The sequence below is a fragment of the Oratosquilla oratoria genome, chromosome 12 (genome assembly GCF_046742065.1).
Source record: "Oratosquilla oratoria isolate Oo_2021 chromosome 12, ASM4674206v1, whole genome shotgun sequence".
In the NCBI taxonomy this organism is placed as follows: domain Eukaryota; kingdom Metazoa; phylum Arthropoda; class Malacostraca; order Stomatopoda; family Squillidae; genus Oratosquilla; species Oratosquilla oratoria.
The window spans coordinates 53,566,174-53,587,977 of NC_134788.1; the positions used below are offsets into that span (position 1 = coordinate 53,566,174).

Here is a 21,804-nt window from a genome sequence, read left to right on the forward strand (position 1 = left end):
GGAGGGCGGTAGAGGGTACAGAGGAGGATGGGACCGCGAGTGGTGCTTAACTTGATCGCGAGCATCTGCTCATAATGAAATTGATCAAGTATAGTTGCCTGAAGGGACTTCCTGGCCAAAATACAGACGCCCGAGTGCAAAGCAAGACCCCGACTCCAAGTGTTGAAGCCTTGAATCTTGGGAAGAGAGTCGGGGGCTGGATCACCCATCGAAGTCAAACAAATGACATCAGGACCGTGTCTGGCAATCTCTAACAAGGTGCTGGTCCTTTGTGGGGCCCAGTGACGGACGTTCTGGTAGAACACACGTAAATCCAATCTATCCATAGGAATAGTTGTCTTTAGTGAGTCCTACTAGCTGGAGGGAGTTTTAAGAGGAAGCTTAGTTAGCCTTAGGGGCTTGGAGGGTAAGCACTTCGCTGTCGGAGGAGGAGGAGGAGGAGGAGGATGCACTATCGCTAGACTGGACAGTGTCTGGAATAGTGCTGGTGAAAGGGATTATGTCCCGCAGCGTCTCCTTTGTGAGTGTCGTCAGGTTCAACTTAGGCCTCCCAGTCGAGCTGGCTCGTGGTATGGCCACACGGCGCGGGAGCCCGGAGGAGGATTTGTTTGCCCCTGACGAGGAGGAGCGGGGACTTAGGATTGGGGAGCGTGAGCGGTTGCTACGTTGGTAGGATTCATGTCTGGATGCCCTGGACTTGGGGCGTGATAGCCTGGGGTTAGGTTTAGGTTCTTGCGCAGCCTTCTTGGGGCAGGTGGTGGAGGAGGAGGAGGAGGTGGAGGAGGTGGAGGAGGTGGAGGAGGTGGAGGAGGAGGAGGAGTCAGAGGGAGGGGGTGTGGAAACAGAGGGAGCGGTGGTGGGAGGGGTAGGGGCTGGGTGAGGATAGGATGGGTTGTTGGGACCAAAGGGAATAGCCTCTAGGACGTGAGGTAGAATGGGGAAGGCAGGTAAGCCCAGGTGAGTGAGTGCTGTGGACAGCACTTCCTGCACCTGCTCCTTGCTCTTGGACATGAGCATTGCCGAATAGACAATACTCAGAGCAAGTACTTGAGCATCCCTCGCCTGGTTGCACCTTTCGTCTCCAGACGGACACTGGAGATTACCAGCTGCCTCCCTTTCCAGGGTGCTGCCGATAATTGATGCAACCATGTTAGGGACTTCGGTACAGGTGGAGGGCCTGCTCGCATCCTGGCGAGAACGCTTGGACTTCGTCCTCTGCGTCCGCTGCTCCTTGGGGGCGCAAGAAGGCTCCTGGTCAGGGGCGGCAGGGGTGGGTTCTGGGTTTGGGGGTGGGGGGTTGAGGGATTTTGCCTTGGGATGGGGAGGAGGGGGTGGAGGAGGAGGAGGGGGAGGGGGTGGAGGAGGAGGAGGGGGAGGGGGTGGAGGAGGAGGGGGAGGGGGTGGAGGAGGAGGGGGAGGGGGTGGAGGAGGAGGTGTAGGAGGAGGAGGAGGAGGGGTTTTTGGTTTTAGGACGAGGATTAGAGGGTTGCGCAGGTTGGGGACTGTGTTGGGAGCTGACCTGGCCACCGGTTGAGCAGGCTGCGCTGTGTCAGCCGCCTTTCTCCTTTCCGGGCAGGAGTTGGAGATGGCGCTGTGGGTTCCCCTACTATTCTGCCCTGACTGGCCGCCGCTGCCCTATTTAAGGGTCGCTCGCGGCTCAGCTTAGTTGGCAAGAGAGGTCGCTAGCCGCTCGAGAACCATTTGCTGGCTCCTGATTGGCTAGCTCATATTCACCTCTTGCCAACTATGGGAAGTGTGTGACCGCCTGTGGCTGCGTCACTACAATAGCTTTGTTTACAATGGCGTGGCGCCGTCGAAACCACCGCAGCCAGCCATCACTATACTTGAAGTTGGTGTGGCTAAGATACTCAGCAAGTCTCTGTGAAACATGTTGTATATGCACGCCAAAGACGTCTTGGGGAGGGGGTGCCAACCGCCCGTCCCCGTCCGCGCCACATACACTCACAATCAAAATAATAAAAATAGCAATAATAACAATTATGATAATAATGATAATGATAATAATAATAATAATAATAATAATAATAGTAATAGTAATAATAATATAAATTTTTATTTGCCAATAAATACATCAAATAAAGATTAAAGGAAAACACATAGTTCGAAATTACAATTACAGTTACTGAAGATAACACAAAAAAACCATGTGTTTTTTTCCATTGTGGTCATCACCAGCGGCGGCGCCAGGAATTTTTAGTTGGGGAGGCTAAGGGGGGGGGGGCTGAGCAAATTTTTGGGGTGGCTAATAGTAATATGATAATACACATATATTATCCTCATTTCAGAAGGGGAGGGGGTTAATGGTTGGGCTAGCACTGATGGCTGACAAATCTTTAGCCCTGGCAATTAAAAATTCCACTTAAAATTATTTCAATGAGTTTTTAAAATTTTCAATTTGCTCATTTCAGTTGGGGGGGGGGGGCTGGCCACTTTTGGGGGGGAGGGGGGCTAAAACCCCCCTTCCCTCCCCCCCCCCTCCTGGCGCCGCCACTGGTCATCACTAGACTTATTTTACACATATCAATCCCAGTCTCCAACCCCGAGTCTCCTGTCCCCCATACCTCCAAAGCCACGACACCAGGAAATGAATATCCCTAATCGCCCGGTGGCAGAAGCCCTCTTTTAGACACTACTGTCTTTTCATTTTCTTACAGACATTCTTCCCCTCCCACAAAAATCGATCCCACGCGAGCGGCTGATCTTACCTTGCTAGTCCACTACACAGACAACATTCGTAGGAGGGGACCAGAACAGTCATGAGTAATACCAATCAGTACACATAAACATTATCATCGGTTTGTGAATAATACAAAATGTTCGTAACATATAGGATTGAGACCAAAATTCGAGCACCATCATATTAAAGGAACATTGTATATGCATCAGGAACTACAGAAGAGTACTAAAAGTAAAAGGTACCAAAACAGTATGAGTGAGTACCAGATCAGGTAAGTGGTCATTGCAAGGATAGTAATATATTTCAAAATATCAGGTAACAAAGCTTCGTCGTTCGTTGAATTCTTTGTTTAGCTGACATCAACCAGAATAAATCAGCATAAGTCTTAAGTAAGACTGAAAAATTAACTTTTAAATGTCAAGAGGCATATTCCCTCCGAGACAAAAGATCTTTGATAGTTTGCCGTACGAACGGCCACGAACGGCCAATTGTTGATCTAAATATTGACTGGGAGGAGACTGTTTATCTCAACCCAATTATTCACCAGTTTGATTACACACTTTGGCAGTGAGTAGTTGTTCTAATCCACCACCCCCCCCCCATAAAAAAAATGCAGGTCCTCAAATGGCATTCGTAGGTCAGAATAGACTTTGAGTTTGTTACTTTGTTTATATTTCTAGTCTTTCAAAGAATACGAGATTATTAAATTTTTCTACCCGTCAATGGACAATTTCATTTAATTATATGAGTGTCCTTTTTCTGGTCAAGTGTTAGGCCTGGTTGAGAGTAATTCCAGGACAGCAGATATTCAATTACCAATCCAACTGATACCTAACCTAACTAAACCGTCCACTCCGGTTGGGATACAGCTTTTTGGGATAATTTTCAGAAGTGGATACCTACGTGATATAGTAATGGAAAATTAAACAATAGTTTTGTAAATTATATATTAATGTAATATATATTATTATTACCAATCCAAAGAATATAAGTTTTAGAGATATGTAGCATCCCAAAACACAGATTCTAAATTGTAATTCCTGCAGTAATCTGGAGTAGTTGCATACCTTAAGTAAAAATGTGCCTTATTTGATTAGCTGTTGGCCCTTTGTATGCATTCACCTTGTACAGCACATTCTATGACCTAACCCAACCAAAACCTAGCAGTGAAGAGATATTGAGGTTTGTATGCAGCTTCCCATCTTTGTACTAGTGGAAAAAAAAAAAAATCAGAAGTAAAGCAAGTTTACATATTTTATCTTGAACTGTTCTCTATTTTATGACCTGCAAAATATGTATGGGGGCCTGACAACCATTGCTCCATACATAGGGGTGCCCCATCTGTTATAGAAATGTAAATTGCAGCCATGTTGAAGGGGTTCATTCCTGATGTATCAACCTTACATTGGGATAACCAGGAACATGGGTATTTAGATAAAAATGGGCAAAATGGTTCTTCCCTGAAAATTTAGGATTTCCCCAGAGATGATACCTGCAATTTCATTCTTTCTTTCCATCTCTTCTCAGGGTTGAGATCCATTCTCTTTGTCTCGGGGATTTGAGTTTGTTACATCTTTCTCCCTGGTTGGTTGAAATGGAGGGGATCCTATAGAAATGTTTCTTTTGACCATGCCTTGCTCTGAGCAGCATATGATTGCACAAAGTTAACCATAACTACAATTCTCCAACAATTCCTTCTCGCTTGTGGTTTTTTCTCCAATATGGCGGCATAGGCACATCACATGAACCTCGACATCGTGCAGCAATGGTCTATATGTCCAGATCACTTCCAAATTGTGTAGGTCAGGCCTCTGTTTTGTGTCCTCTGTGTCCACCCCTCAATTGACCTTGACCAGATGTGTCCACTAAGACTTCCCTCAAAATTAAATTTAGTCTCCTAATTTGCCCAGAATTGATCAAGTCTCCTTTCAAATTGTACTACAGTAGAATCCTGATTTAATGAGTCCCTCTCATTAACATGAGTTAATGAAAATAATTCCATTCACCCAAGCATATTCCATTATTTGCAGTCATACTGGAAATAGGCTGAAAATTTATTCAGCATGTGAATCCACCTTTCATTATTCACCTGATTTGGTTGGCAACTATTAATATGGGTCAGTTTTTCTTATATTTTCTTTATAATTATATTTCTGGCTGTGAGTTCTGCATTCTTTATGTAACATTTCCTCAAAGCATTTCACATTTTGTGAGCTTATTGTAGATATTTTTTAGCCCATTCCATCCATTTACCAATGCTACAAAACAAATATTTCCTGATGTTTGATTGTGAACATTCCTTATTATTATTATTTTTTTTTATCTTACCAACCCTATCATCTGATTCCTTTAACTGATATGCTTTTTTAATGATTTCTTCCTATAGTCTTCCATGGAGTGACACCAGTATGGGTCTGGATCTCCAGTTTCACTTGACCAATATATGTCAAAGGTTCCAATTCTCTTTACTGCAGTAATATCATCATTGTGGATGTTTTGGCCCAGGACATAAACCCACTCTGAGAATTGGCACAAGATATAAAACACCAATTCCTGAAGTGGGTTTATGTCCCAGGTGAATATGCAGATAAACAATGAAACTGTCACATGATCCAATAATATGCTGGTTACTGCTAGGAAAAGGAAACAAAATTTGCAAGGGCTTTTCTGTAATTCATATATTCAGGGGAGATACAGAAGTGGTATAAAATCACTTGCATCACTTATGTGTCTTGCCTGAAGATATGAATTACATGGAAGTGCATGGGACTTTTTTATTTCTTTGTCTTTAGATACAGTGTGTGTGTGTATATATACATATATATATGTGTATATATATATATATATGTATATATATATACATATATATACAGTATATATATCTATATATACATATGTATACAGTATATATATCTATATATACATATATATGTATATTATATATATATATATAATACATATATATATATACACACACATACAAACACACACACACACACACACACACACACACACACACACACACACACACACACACACACTTTCAACGAACGGACGGCTTGAAGAACGCTCTGAAGAAAAGTGCAGATTGTGGATACCAACGCAAAGAGAAGTGCCTTTTTGTATTTGCAGGGGGGGGGGAATTGCTCGTGAGGTAGTGAGAAAGTAAGAAAAGAGGAGAGGGGGAGGGATTGCTGGGGAAATGGAAGGTAATGAGGAGGTGGAGGAAATGGCCCTGACGGGCCGCCGGGTAGACAAAAGACCCCAAGACGAGTTGGATGATAACATGTCTAATAGGAATGTGAAGATTAGAGGTATAGATAGGAGCAATATAGCAGAAAGTGATAAGAATATTTTCAAGGGATTTAAAGAGAGTGGGGGGGACACAAACCCCCCCCCGACTGACAAGACTAGAGAAGAAGGTTGATAAGGTGATCGAGGACTTGGAGAGTAGGTTAGGTCATATGAACACCATTTTAAAAAGGGTTGAAAGATTGGAAGAACTGGAAAAGGCGAATAAAAACTTAACTGATGAAATAGAAGAACTAAAAAGACAGTTAAGAGAGGTAAAGGGGGAGAATGAGGAATTGAAGAAGAATAGTAAAGAAAACAGAGAAACAATAGCTAAAGAAAGTAAAAATTGGAAGCAAACCCAAGAAGGAAATAAGATTTCTTTCACTGACATAGTCAAACAGCAATTGAAAGAACATACTGAAGACTCAGTTATTAAAGTGATGAGACAAAAGGAGAATATAGTAAGGGATTTAGCAGACAAGAAGAAATGTATAATTATATTAGGAATGGAAGAGAAACACAACACAGATAGAACCACAAGAATCAAAGAGGAAAATGAAAAAGTAAGCCAATTACTAGAATCAGTTCAGGAAGATGAACCAGGAATTATGAAACAAATCGAAGAGAAATTTAGACTCGGAAAGTATAGCACAGACAAGACCAGACCAATTAAGATTAAATTCAAGTCACAAACAACGGCAGAGAATATCTTATCCAAAACAAGGAAACTAGCAACAAGTGAACAACACAAAAAGATATGGATAAAAAGAGAAATGAATAAAGAGGAAAGAGAGGAAGAAAAGCAGAAAAGACTGGAAGCTAAGACAAAAAACGAGAACAGAACGGAGTCAGAGAAAGAGAGATTCTATTGGAGAGTAGTGAACATGAAGCTAAGGAAGTTCGACATACAAAAGAAAAACATAAGGGAAACAGAGAACACAATGGAAGTGGCAGAACACTAAGAGTGTCTTACACAAATATAGATGGATTAATAACAGGATTGAATGAGCTGAATGATTATTTGAAAGAAAAAGAACCGGACATAATGGGAATTGTAGAAACAAAATTAAAAGGCCCACTACCACCCAACAGTGTAGGACATGATGCATACAATTATTGGATTAGAAACAGAGAGAAAAAGCAAGGGGGTGGAGTTATGTTCCTGACTAAGAAGGATATAAACGTGAAAGGTGTCATATATGGAAAGAATACAGTAGAGATGATTATGATAGAAGTGGAAGACAGAGATAAGAAGAGCAGAAAATTTGTGATCAATTATGTGCCTCCGAAAACAGCCTCATGGGAGGAGAGTGAATATAAAAGTATGTTAGAGGACACAAAGATAGCATTAACTAAAATAATGGAAGACGGAGGAAGAATAGTTATGATGGGCGACTTTAATTGCAAAGAAATCTGCTGGGAAGAAATGACAGTAAAGAGTGGTGATGACTCATGGGGAAATGCTCTACTTGAGATGATTACTGACCATTCAATGACACAATGGATACAAGAGAACACTAGGTATAGAAATGAAGAAGAACCATCGAGGCTAGACTTAATAATTACATCTGAACCTAGAATAGTGGACAAGATTGAATATAAAACACCAATAGGTAAAAGTGACCACATATTGATTGAACTGGAACTTAATGAAGAAAAATATATGAAAAGAAATGAACAATATAGAAAAGGAAGAATGATGTATGAAAAAACAAACTTTGATAAAATAAGAGAATTCTTCCAACAAGAAAACTGGGAAGAAATATACAAAGAAGAAACATCAGTGGAAGAGAAATGGAATATTTTGACAAAAATTTACAAAAAAGGAGTGGAAAAGTATGTCCCAAGACAAAAACAAGAAAAAGAATATGTAAAATGCTGGTACAACAAAAGTTGTAGGGAGTTAAAAGACAAAAGAGACAAAGCCTGGACCAGATGGAAAAAAGACAGAAGACCTGAAAAATGGAAAATATATACTGGTTATAGAAATGAATATGTACAAAAGTGCAGAGAGAAAAAAAAGAAAATATGAAAAAGATGTTATAGATAAGTGTAAAGATCAACCAAAACTATTCTACAGATTTGTAAACAATAAACTGAAAAACAAACAAGACTTGGAGAAATTGAGACAAGGAGGAGTTGAATACACTGAGGAAATGGAAATGGCAGAAATTATGAACAAACATTTTAAATCAGTGTTTACAAGGGAAAATATACAACCTGAAGAGATTGAGTGGAAAGAAAAAGTCCCCCCTATGGAAGAAATAGAAGTAACAAAGAATGAAATATTGACACACTTGGGTAATTTTGATGTCAGAAAATCGCATGGGCCAGATGAAATAGCAAACTGGATTCTGAAAGAATGCAGGAATGAACTGGCAGACAAAATACATAGCATAATAAGCAGTTCCTTAAAAGAAGGAAAAGTTCCAGAAGATTGGAAAAAAGCAAATATAGTACCTATATATAAAGGAGGAAATAAAGAAGAACCTACCAATTATAGACCAGTCTCTCTAACAAGTACAATAGCAAAAATTTGTGAAAGAATTATCAAAAGTAGATGGGTAAAATACTTGGAAAAAAACAACGTACTAAATCCAAGGCAATTTGGATTCAGACAAGGACGGTCATGCGTCACCAATTTAATATGTTTCTATTCAAGGCTAATAGATATAATACAAGAAAGAGATGGATGGGCTGATTGTGCATTTCTAGACCTAAAAAAAGCTTTTGACAAAGTACCACATAAGAAGTTGCTTAAGAAATTAGAATATGAAGGAGGAATACAAGGTAAATTGCTAAATTGGATGGAAGACTTTTTGCAAGAAAGAAAAATGAGAGTAGTGATAAGAGATCAGCACTCAAAATGGAATGAAGTAATAAGCGGTGTCCCACAGGGAACAGTTCTGGCCCCAATAATGTTTGCTATATATATTAATGATATGGATGAAGGAATTGAAAGCTATATGAGCTTCTTTGCAGATGATGCAAAACTACTGAAAAGAGTGAAAACTGAAGAAGATTGTGAATCACTACAGAGGGATCTAAATAAAGTACAAGAATGGAGTAGGAAGTGGGAGATGGAGTTCAATACAAAAAAGTGTAGTATAATGGAATTTGGAAAAAGCAAAAACAGAATAGCAGGATCATATAATTTGGGAGAAGAAGGAATAAAAAAAGTAGAAAATGAGAAGGACCTGGGAGTCATTGTTATGAATAATATGTCACCTGAGAAACATATAAATAAGATTTTTGGAGAAACTTATAATTTAATAAGAACAATCAAAGTGGCATTTACATACCTGGATGAAGAAATGGTGAGGAAAATCCTAATCACCCTGATAAGACCAAGATTGGAATATGCAGCAACGATATGGTCACCAAGTACAAAAAAATGTATAAAAAAACTTGAAAGAATACAAAGAGCAATTACAAAACTGGCACCAACACTCTCAAAACTATCATATGAAGAGAGACTACAAAAACTTAAACTACAGACACTAGAGCAAAGAAGAGAGAGAGGAGATTTGATAGCTATTTACAGAATCATGAAAGGCATAGAAATTACTGATAGAGAGAATCTGATAAAATGGGATGACAGAAATACAAGAGGACACGGAAAGAAAATAAAAAAAGACAGCTATAGAAGAGATTTTAAAAAGAACAGCTTTCCTCACAGAGCAATAGACAGTTGGAACAAGTTAGATGAGAAAGTGGTGTGTGCAAAAACAATACATGAATTTAAAAATAGTTTAGATAAAATGAGATATGAAGACGGGACCCCACGAGCATAGCTCCCCTTCCCGTAAAATACAACTAGGTAAATACACACACACACACACACAGAAGGTAAAAAGGAAGAGGACTGCAACTCATTGCAACAAGATCTGGACACAATATGGAATTGGACTCAAAAATGGGAAGTAAAATTCAATATTAAGAAATGCAGCATAATGGAATTTGGAAAGAGCAAAAATAGAATATCAAAAGATTACAGAATTGGGGAAGAAAAAATGAATAAAACAAACTATGAAAAAGATCTTGGAGTGATGATTGGAAAGGACATGAAACCAGATAAGCATATAAACAAGATGTTCAGAGAAACCTACAACTTATTGAGAGCAATCAAAGTGGCATTTACCTATATGGAGGAAGAAATGATAAGGAAAATACTACACTAATAAGACCAAAACTTGAGTATGCAGCATCACTTTGGACACCCAGTACCAAAAAGAATATTAAGAAACTGGAAAGATTACAAAGAGCGACAACAAAACTAGCACCAACACTCGCCGAACTAACATATGAGCAAAGACTATCCAAATTGAACCTACCAACTCTGGAACAAAGAAGAGAAAGAGGAGATTTGCTAACTATTTACAGAATAATGAAAGGAATGGAAGTTTTAGACAGGAATGACCTATTAATGTGGGACAACGGTAAAACAAGAGGACACGGAAAAAAATTGAAAAGGGATAGTTATACAAGAAACTTGAAAAGGAACAGTTTCCCACACAGAGCAATAAATACATGGAACAAATTAGACAAGAAAACAGTATGTGCTAACACTATACAAGATTTTAAGATAAAACTTGATGCGGAGAGATACAAAGACGGGTCACCACGAGCATAGCTCCCCTCCCGTATATTACAACTAGGTAAATACAACTAGGTAAATACACACACACACACACACACACACACACACACTAGGTAAATACACACACACACACACACACACTAGGTAAATACACACACACACACACACACAAATTTGACATACAGACAAAGATTGGATAACCCACCTCTATTACTACTGGAACAGAGAAGAGAAAGAGGTGGTTTGATATTTACAGAATTATGAAAACGATGAAAGTTCTTGATAGAGATGACTTATTGAAATGGGACAGAAGAGAAACAAGAGGACATGAGAAGCTAAAGATGGACAGTTACAGAAGAGATTTGAAAAAGAATAGCTTCCCACACAGAGTGATTGATGTCTGGAACAAACTGAATGAGGAAACAGTGAGTGCCAAAACTATACAAAATTTTAAGAACAAGCTGGATGCAGAGAGATACAAGAATGGGTCACTATGAGCATAGCTCTCGTCCCATAAAATACTAGGTAAATACACACACACACACACACAAACACAGTGAAGAAAAAAAACAAAGGAATCTACGAAGAGAGGATTGGAAGTGAGTATAGTTGAGAGCCCAAGAGGTGTGATACCCAAGCACCACTGCGTTTTGGATACTCCAAAGAAAAACACAAGGTGGGAAAACAATGTATTTTCAGGTTTTCAAAGAAATGCAAGCAAAATAGGAAGAAGTTTTGATATATATAGAGAAAGTAGGTATAACAATGCACTAAGAAATCGCAAATTAAGCGAACTTATGGAAGAAATCATAGACTTGAAATATAACTACCGGGCTGTTCAAAAGGAACTGATCACACTACCAAAAAGCAATGAGCAAACTATCAAAGAATTGAGTGATCTAAAGAGTGAAATAGAAAGTCTTAAGAGAGAAAATGACAGACTGAAAAATGAGGATAAAAATAAAAATGACAAACTAAAAAAGGAGGTAAATGAAGAGTTGGAAGTAGTGACTGGTAAAGTAGCAGAATCAATTATAGAAACAGACCTCATTGAAATAAAGAATCAATGGAAGAAGAACAGAAAAATGAAGAAATATTTAGAAAAATATTAAAAGAGCAGATGGAAGAAAATACAAAAAAAATCGTTATAAAAGTAATCAAAGAGAAGGAAAATTTGGTGAGAGACAGTTGACAAAGGCAAGTGCATTGCAGTCCATGGCATACAGGACAAGCATGATATGTATAGATACCAAAAAGAATAGGAGGAGAAGGAACTAGTCAAAGAAATTATGAAAGAAATACAGGATGAAGATCAAAATCTTGTTAAAGAAATCTACGAGATTCACAGGATAGGCAAATACTCAAAAGAAAAACACCAAAGACCTCTAAAAATAAAACTAAGAACACAAATGATGGCAGAGGAAGTATTATCAAAAGTGGTCAAACTGGCAAATAGCGAGAAATTCAAAAATATGAGAATACAAAAGGAAATGAGTGACGAGGAAAAAGAGAAGGACAGAGTGCTCAGAATTGAAGCAAGTGAGAAATGAAAAGAGAACAGAGAAAAAAACGATTTTTATTTGAAGAGTGCTGGATTTGAGACTGAAAAAATGGTATATCAAAAAAATGGAAACCTAAACCAAAAAAGGAAAGAAAATATGAAAATACAAGTGGCATACACAAACATCAATGGTATGATCTCTGGAATCAAAGAACTGAATGACTATCTAGAAACAGAAAAACCTGACATCATGGGCATAGTAGAGACAAAACTGGAAGGACCGCTATTAACAAGCATAGTGAAACATGGTTTATATAACCACTGGGCAAAAAACAACTGATAAGCAAGGAGGTGTCATGATATTGACCAAAAAAGGTTTAAATGTAACGAAGATAATCAAAGGTCAGGGAAATACAGAAGTAATTATGACTGAAATTGCTAACAAAAAGATGAAAAGCAGAAAATTTGTAGTAGTGCATGTACCACCAAAAACCCATGCGTGGCCAGATAGTGAACATTCCAAAATATTGGAAGAAACAATAAAGGTGCTAAACGAATCGCTGAAAGTGAGTGGAAACCTAGTAATCATGGGCGATTTTAATGCAAAAGACATAATTTGGGAAGAAATGACAGTGAAAGGGGGAGATGAACTCTGGAGCAACATGCTACTAGATATGACCATCGAATACACTCTAACACAATGGGTTAAGGAGAATACTAGATATACAAACAATGAGGAACCATCAAAACTAGACCTAGCATTAACCTCTGAACCAGATATTGTGAACAGAATGGAGTATAAAACACCAATTGGAAAAACCACCATATAATAATAGTTTGAATTAAAAGAACAAAACATAGATAGAAATCATAAACATAGAGAAGGAAGATTTATGTACAACAAAACTTTGTAGAACTAAGTAAATTTTTCCAAAACACAAATTGGGATAGGTTCTCTAAAGAGGAAACTATAGATGACAAATGGAACATATTTAAAGAAAATTATAAGAGGGAGTTAACAAATATGTACCAAAAAAGAAACAAAAAGAAATTTATATAAAATGTTGGTTCAACAAAAGATATAGTGAGGCTAAATCCAGGAGCGATAAAGCATGGAAAAAATGGAAAAAAGACAGGAAAACATCCCAATGGCAAACATATTTTTAGAAAAACTTAGAAATGAATATGTAAACATACGCAGGAAAGAAAAAAGCAAATATGAAAGGGATATCATAGAGAAATGTAAGGATCAACCAAAACTCTTTTACAGATGTGTAAATGACAAACTAAAGGATAAGCATGATATAGTAAAATTTTGTGAAGGAGAAAGAGTACATAGATGACACAGAGATGGCAGAAGTTATGATCAGACACTTCAGGTTTGTTTTTATAATTGAAAGCTCAACCCCGGGAGAACAAACAACTAGAAAATAAAAATAACACAGAGGGAAATAAGAGACCAAATTTAAAGCCTAGATGTCAGAAAGTCGCATGGACCAGATGAAATTGCAAATTGGATATTGAAAGAGTGTATAGACGAACTGATAGATAAACTACACAAGATAATAGACTTCTTATTAAAAGAGCAAAAGGTACTGCAAGATTGGAAAGATGCAAACATAGTATCAATATACAAAGGAGGAAACAGAGAAGATCCTACAAACTTTAGACTGGTGTCCCTCACAAGCACAATAGCAAAAATATGCAAAAAGGTTATCAGGAACAGATGGACCAAACACTAGGAAGAAAATGAAAAAATAAACCCCAAACAATTTGGTTTTAGAAGTTGAAGATCGTGCCTCATAAATCTAATCTGCTTTTACTCGAGACTAATTGAGATAATACAAGAAAGAGATGGATGGGCAGACTGCGCCTTCCTGGATCTGCAGAAAGCTTTTGACAAGGTACCTCACAAAAATTAATAAGTAAAATTGAAAAAATAGGAGGAATTCAAGGTAAACTATTGGAATGGGTGAAGGACTTCTTAACTGGGAGAAAAATGAGAGTGGTACTTAGAGACAAAAGTTCAAAATGAGAAGATGTAAAAAGTGGCATCCCACAAGGCTCTGTTTTGGCTCCTTTAATGTTTGCCATATACATAAATGATATGGAAAAAGGAGTAAATTGTTACATAAAAATTTTTGCCGATGATGCCAAATTACTCAAGAGAGTGTAAACAGAAGAAGATTGCAGATTGCTACAAGATGACCTGGATAAAGTATGGGAATGGAGCCAGAGATACGAGATGAATGTCAACATCAAGAAATGTAGCATAATGGAATTTGGAAGAGGCAAAAACAGAGTTTCGGGAAAATATACGATTGGAAACAGAGAAGTAAAGAAAGTAAACTCGGAGAGGGACCTTGGAGTAATCATCTCAAGTGACTTGACACCTGACAAACATGTAAGTAAACTGTTTGGAGAGACTTGCAACTTATTAAGATCAATGAAAGGGGCCTTCGACTACATGGATGAAGAGATGGTTAAGAAAATAATTATTACATTGATAAGACCGAAACTAGAATATGCACCAAGCACAAAGAAATTAGAAAGAATCCAAAGAGCGGCAACAAAGATGGCACCCACACTATCAAATTTGACATATGAACAAAGATTGGAGAAATTACAGCTGTCAACATTGGAGCAGAGAAGGGAAAGAGGCGACCTGTTATATATATACAAACGTATATTTACCTAGTTGTATCTTATGGGAAAGGGAACGATGCTCATGGTGTCCTCTGTATCTCGCAGTATCTAAATTGTTCTTAAATTTGTGTATGGTTTTTACACACACTATCATTTCATCCAGTTTGTTCCATACATCCACCACATTGTGGGGAAGCCTGTTCTTTTTCAGGCCTCTTCTATAACTGTCTTTTTTTTTTAGTTTCTTTCCATGTCCTGTCATATTTCTTGTATCCCAATTTAGTAAGTCTTCTCCATCTGACTTCCATACCTCTCATGATTCTATAGATGGTCAACAAGTCTCCTCTTTCTCTTCTTTGTTCCAGGGTCGGTAACTCTAGTTTTGACAGTCTCTCTTCGTATGACAGTTCTGAAAGTGTGGGGGCCATCTTTGTAGTTGCTCTTTGGATTCTTTCAATTTTCCTTATATTCTTTTTGGTACTGGTCATGGTCTTATCAGTGTGACTAGTATTTTCTTCACCATTTCTTCGTCCAAGTAAGTAAATGCCACTTTTATTGACCTCAGCAAGTTGTAGGTTTCTCCGACAATTTTGTTTATCTGTTTATCAGGGGACATGTCCTTTGTGATGATTACTCCCAGGTCTTTTTCAAATCCCACTTTCTTTACATCCTTTTCACCAATTTTATATTGTCCTGATATCCTGTTTTTACTTTTTCCAAATTCCATTATACTACATTTCTTGATGTTGAAGTCCACTTCCCACTTCTGACTCCATTCCCAAATTTTGTTCAGATCTCTCTGCAGTGACTCAGTCTATTTCAGTGCTCACTTTTCTCAACAATTTTGGATCATCAGCAAAGAAGTTCATGTAACTGTGCACACTCTTGTCCATGTCATTCACATAATAGCAATCATTATGAACCAGTACCGATCACTGTGGAGCTCCACTAATCATCTCTTCCCAAGTTGAACCTTTTACCTCTGAGCACTATAATTTTTCTTCCATGCAGGAAGTTCTCCATCCATTCCATTAGTTTACTTTGTACCCCTCCAATGTTTTTCAGTTTTGTATGTGGCACTTTATCAAAATCTTTTTGTAGATCTAGGAAAGCATAATCAGCCCATCTGTCCCTTCCCATGCAGGAAATTCTCCATCCATTCCATTAGTTTACCTTGTACCCCTCCAGTGTTTTTCAGTTTTCTATGTGGCTCTTTATCAAAAGCTTTTTGTAGATCTAGGAAAGCATAATCAGCCCATCTGTCCCTTTCCTATATTATATCTAATAGTCTTGAGTACGTGCAGATCAGATTTGTGGCGCATGATCTTTCCTGTATGAATCCAAACTGTCTCGGGTTTAGTATATTATTCTCTTCTAGATGTTTGGCCCATATACTTTTGATAACTTTTTCACAAGTTTTGGTTGCAATACTTGTAAGGGAAATCAGTCTGTAATTTGTTGGGTCTTCCTTGTTACCTCCTTTATGTATTGGTATGCCTTTTTCCAGTCTTCTGGTATTTTTCCTTCCTTAAGCAAACAACTTATTATATTGTATATTTTCCCTACCTTTACACTCCTTTACACTTTTTTACACTCCTTTAGTATCCAGTTTGCAATTTCATCTGGGCTGTGTGATTTTCTGACATCAAGGCTGGTTATTTGATCCATTATTTCAGCTTGTGTTGCTATTATTTCCACCATAGGGAGGGAATTCTCTTCTCACCCTTCCTCCCAGTGCCATACTTTTTTCCAGTGAAAACCAATTTGAAATGTTTACTCATGACCTCAGCCATTTCTATATCTTCTGTGTATTCCATGTTCCCTTGGGGTAGTTTCTCTATTTCATGCTTGTTATTCAATTTACTATTCACATATCTATAGAATATATTTGGTTGATCCTTACATTTTTCTCTTGTCTTTTTCCTAATTTCTTTTTTCTTCCCTGCATATTTTTACTTATTCACTCATTTATATATATATATATATATATATATATATATATATATATATATATATATATATATATATATATATATATATATATTTTTTTTTTTTTCTCTCTCTTTTTTCCATCTTTTTTTGCCATCCAGTTGGTGAGAAGTGTGGTTGTGGATTTGGATGGGGCTATTTTGAATCTATTTGTGGTGAAACAGGTGTTGAATGTGTTGAGGTATGGCTGTTGTATTTCTTTGGCTTTCTCTGTATTACAGTGTGTGCATGTAATTATTTCATCTGTTTAGGAAGAGATTTGTATTTCTGAGGTGTGGGGTGTGGGTATGTCATGCATGTACAGATTAAAGGTGGGGTAGTCTGTCCCTAAAATTTCTGGTGTGCAATGATTGACCATTATTTGACATATAGTCATTTCTACCTGACAAATAATATGTCATGATACCCACACAGGTATTCTACTGAATGTGACAAGAAAAAATATGTAAAGCACCTCTACAATATCTCAGGTCAATATTATTGATTATGTTTTGCTTAAATAATAACAGGTACACCACTTATCAGTGTATCTTAAACGATGTGACTTGCATCACTTTATAAGTCAGATGAATGAGATGAACTGAATAAATCTTTCTAGAGTAGTTCATTTTTAGAGTCAGGTCTTGTAAGCCCAAATGTGGAATTTTATTGAGTTAAAACAAAATATGCCTTTTTGGCCAGCTGGGCCATTCCCCATCACATCTCATGACACGAGGAAAAAGCTACAACAAAATTTGAGTCATTCTGATCGTAATGGAGTGAGTATGCATGTAGATTTTGGATGAATTTCAGTACATTTCTAAAAAAGTACAAGTACAATGCAATATATCATAGCACCCTGTTAGTGTGAGAATCAACACCGTGTGAGATCGAAACCTTTATTGGTACGATGTTTCGCTTGTTACAGCTTTTTCAAGTACAGGAACTGTAAAAGCTGTAACAAGCGAAACGTCGTACCAATAAAGGTTTCGATCTCACACGGTGTTGATTCTCACAGTCTTGTCGGCTTTTGCCATTGTGTTTCACCCTCTTAGTGTTTCTACACATGTTAGGTGATGGGAAGTACAAAGAATCTGTTTAGGTACAAAGGGACTTGAGTATGAAATGTTTTGTGTACAAAACATCCACAATCTGATTACAGTGTATTAGGTACTTTGCCACAATGACATGCAGCCAATACCCCAGACAGGGTAGAATGCAATATATCATAGCATCATCCCTGTTAGTGTTTCTACACAGGTGATGGGAAGTACAAAGAATCTGTTTAGGTACAAAGGGACTTGAGTATGAAATGTTTTGTGTACAAAACATCCACAATCTGATTAGTTTATTAGACAATTTCAGAGTTAGATGTCAGTCTTATAATTACATTTTTTTTTTCCAGGATGAGGATAACTATCACCATTTCTTTGGAAGAGCTATCTGTAGATTTCATATATGTATGATAAAATGGATCCAGTATGATATCTGCAGCACAGGTATATCACAAGTCATCTTAGATATTGTATGATGACCCACACAAGAGAGAATCCTTTCCAGTGTGACCTGTATGATTCTACTTTCTCACAAAAGGGTGATCTCAAATGGCACAAAAGTCACCTAAAAACATGTGGTGACCCACTCAGGAGAAAGTCAATCCACTGTGAGCTGTGAGATTCTGCTTTCTCAAAAAAAGATAGTCTTGCAAAGCATATGAGGATCCAAACGGGAGAAAAGCCTTTCCAGTGTGACGTGTGTAATTATGCTTTCTCAGAAAGGGGTAATCTCACACAGCATAGGAAGACCCACACAGGAGAGGTGTATCCAGTGCAACCAGTACAATGGAGTTTTCTCATGAAAGAATAACCTCAAATTTCATATAATGTCCCACATTAGAGAGAAGCCATTCCAATATAGCCTGTGTAATAAAGCTTTGTCACAAAAGAATCAGCTGAAAGATCGCATAATGATCCACATAAGAGAGAAGCCTTTCCAATGTGACCTTTGTGATTCTACTTTCTCAAAAAAGGGTTCTCTCACAAATCATATAAGGACCCACACAGGAGAGAAGCCTTTCCAGTGTGACTTTTGTGATTCTGCTTTCTCACGAAAAAGTTATCTCACACAGCATATAAGGACCCACACAGGAGAAAAGCCTTTTCAGTGTGACCTGTGCAATTCTGGTTTCTCACATAAGAGTATTCTTACAATGCATATGAGGACCCACACAGGAGAGAAGCCTTTCCAGTGTAACTTGTGTGATTCTACTTTCTCACAAAAAGGTTCTCTCACAAATCATATAAGGACCCACACAGGAGAAGCCTTTCCAGTGTGACATTTGTGATTCTGCTTTCTCACAAAAAAGTCATCTCACACAGCATATGAGGACCCACACAGGAGAGAAGCCTTTCCAGTGTGACCTTTGTGATTCTGCTTTCTCACAAAAACGTTATCTCAAACAGCATATGAGGACCCACACAGGAGAGAAGCCTTTTCATTGTAACCTGTGTGATTCTGGTTTCTCACATAGGAGTGGTCTTAGAATGCATAAAAGGACCCACACTGGAAAGAAGCCTTTCCAGTGTGACCTGTGTGGTTATGCTTTCTCAGAAAAGGGTTCTCTCACAAAACATATGAGGACCCACACAGGAGAGAAGCCTTTCCAGTGTGACCTGTGCGATTTTGCTGTCTCACGGAAAAGTTCTCTTGTAGAGCATATGAGGACCCACACAGGAGAGAAACCTTTCCAGTGTGACGTTTGTGATTCTGCTTTCTCACATAAGGGTTCTCTCAGACAGCATATGAGGATCCACACAGGAGAGAAACATTTCCAGTGTGACGTTTGTGATTCTGCTTTCTCACAGAAGGGTTCTCTCAGACAGCATATGAGGATCCACACAGGAGAGAAGCCTTTTCAGTGTGACCTGTGCGATTCTGGTTTCTTTCGTAAGAGTTCTCTTACTAGGCATATAAGGACCCACACTTGATAGAAGCCATTCCTATGTGAACAGTTTGATGCAGCTTCCTCACAAAAGAATTGCCTCAGATATCACATGATGACCCCTACAGGAGAGTAGCCTTTCCAGTGTGACCTGAGTAATTCAGGTTTCTTACAAATGAGGTCTCTCAAATGTCACATGGTTACTAAAACTGTTGAGAAGCCATTCCATTGTGACCTGTGTAGTGAAAAGTGTTCCCTCTAAGTTTTATGCACGTGTGTGTGCACACATGTTTTACAACTAGTACACAAAAGAAAAAATGTGCGCACAGAAGGCTTTCAGGATGAAATTGAATTGTTCTAGATAAATTGTATGATTTTATAATAATGAATTCACAACAAAAGAAAGATATGATCTTGAGAATCTGTCAATGACCTTTAAAATGTAAGTGTACAATTTCATAATGTCACATGTGATGGTTTGTATTGTGTTTAATGGTTATTTATCACCAGCACTTAATCATTCAAATTTACTAAATCAAGAAGAATGTTATAAATTTCACTCCCTCAAATTAAATACGCTTAATGGCCTGATAACTCTGAATATTTGACACAATATTTTTTTGTATGTATCAAATTCTGTTTTAGTAAAAAAAAAAAAAAGAATCAGTAGAGTTTCCTACTAAGCCCTACTCTTCAAGAATAACAGCATGTAAGGGCCCATCCCCCTTCCCCCGGCTACAACTCAATTCATCGTGGCTGCACTGATAGTCGTTTGACTCCCCACCTTGGCGAATTGGCTTGTTGGCCCACCAATTCAACGAGCGAGTCCGCCTCGAGCTTCAAAGCCCGAGAAAAATGTGCCTGCGCGGAGCGGCTATGTCAGCAGATTTGGGGGTATATACACCCCTCCTCCCCCAACGACGAATGTTGTGTAGCTTTGTTTTTACAGCGACTGCTTCTAAGGTGGTGGCCAGTGGTAATGCCACTTGGGGAAGGCAGTCGCTGACTGCTATTGCGACCCCCCCTCCAGGTGCCAACCTGTCCTTCCTGTAGGTGGTATAGTTCTTAAGTCTGAACTTAACACTGGGGTCAAGGTGAGTCTCTTGTAGACATATAACTGAGGGGCTGTTGAGGGAGTTAAAAATTGTTAAGTCATTTGATTTACTTCTAACACCTCGGCAATTCCACTGGATTTTTTTTTTTTTTTTTTTTTTTTTATCTGCTTCGGTTTCTTCCTTTCTTGGCCTTAGTGGGAGAGGTGTGTTTAGCCCCGGATGAACGGTCTGGGCTAGTAATTGGACTTAAAAGTCGTTTTTGGGAAACGGAGATCTCCATATTTACATCCTCTTCAGTACGTGTGGGCACACGTTTGGAAGGCTCTGGGATGGCCGGGGAAGGAAGGTGCGAGTGAGTTTGCCTGTTACTTTGGCGGTGTTCTTTGTCCTTGGAGTGCTTGCTCTCTGTTTGCGTTTCAATGGTTCTATAGGTTTTCTTTACTGCCGAAGCATAGGAAGTTGCTCCGGAGGTACTAGTCGGGGTGACTAGTCTTTCCATCACACGCTTCCTTGCTTCGTAAAAGGATATGCCACAAGTTGCTTTTTCGGTACAAATTTGCGATTTTAGAAATTTAAATAAAGGTAATCAGTCATTAGTGTTATCTTTTTTTTTTTTTTACTTCATTTCATACCACTAATCAGATGAATATATACCAAAAGCTTTTTCCTCCTTATAAGGGATGTAGGTAAGTCAGAGGCACATACCTATTCACTGCCCATTTCACTCCGCCTTTTCCAACCATCCCATCTCAGCTCTTCATGGATGATGGGTCATCCCTGCATCCTGCCAACTGCCCCCCTGGGTCAAACGCAATGCAGCAGGACACAGGGTATCCACAGCAAGGCCGTTTCACTTAATTGGTGAACCCCCCTCTCCATCCCCTCAAGCAGGAAAGGAGAAGAGGAAAAATCCCTTCAGGCTGCATCAAAATATCATTCACACAGAAGAACCCCCCATCCCTCTCTTCCTTGCATAACAATATCACCCATACACATTCTCCACTCAAACCTATTTTCTGCCTTCTACCTTCCTTGCTCAACAGACATTCCCCTCTTGATGGTCGTCCCCTCAAGTTCATTCCCCTCACCTCTGCCTTCCAC

General features: G+C 38.6%; 1 protein-coding gene across 1 annotated transcript; it reads left to right on the top strand.

Moving 5' to 3' along the window:
* The first annotated feature begins 2,751 nt into the window (after positions 1 to 2,751).
* On the top strand, positions 2,752 to 20,311 carry LOC143030769 (uncharacterized). The gene is made up of 2 exons (XM_076193978.1): positions 2,752 to 2,969; positions 18,113 to 20,311. Exon 2 carries the CDS (start codon positions 19,089 to 19,091, stop codon positions 19,692 to 19,694), a length of 606 nt encoding a protein of 201 aa, XP_076050093.1. The 5' UTR covers positions 2,752 to 2,969; positions 18,113 to 19,088; the 3' UTR covers positions 19,695 to 20,311.
* Positions 20,312 to 21,804: the final 1,493 nt, after the last annotated feature.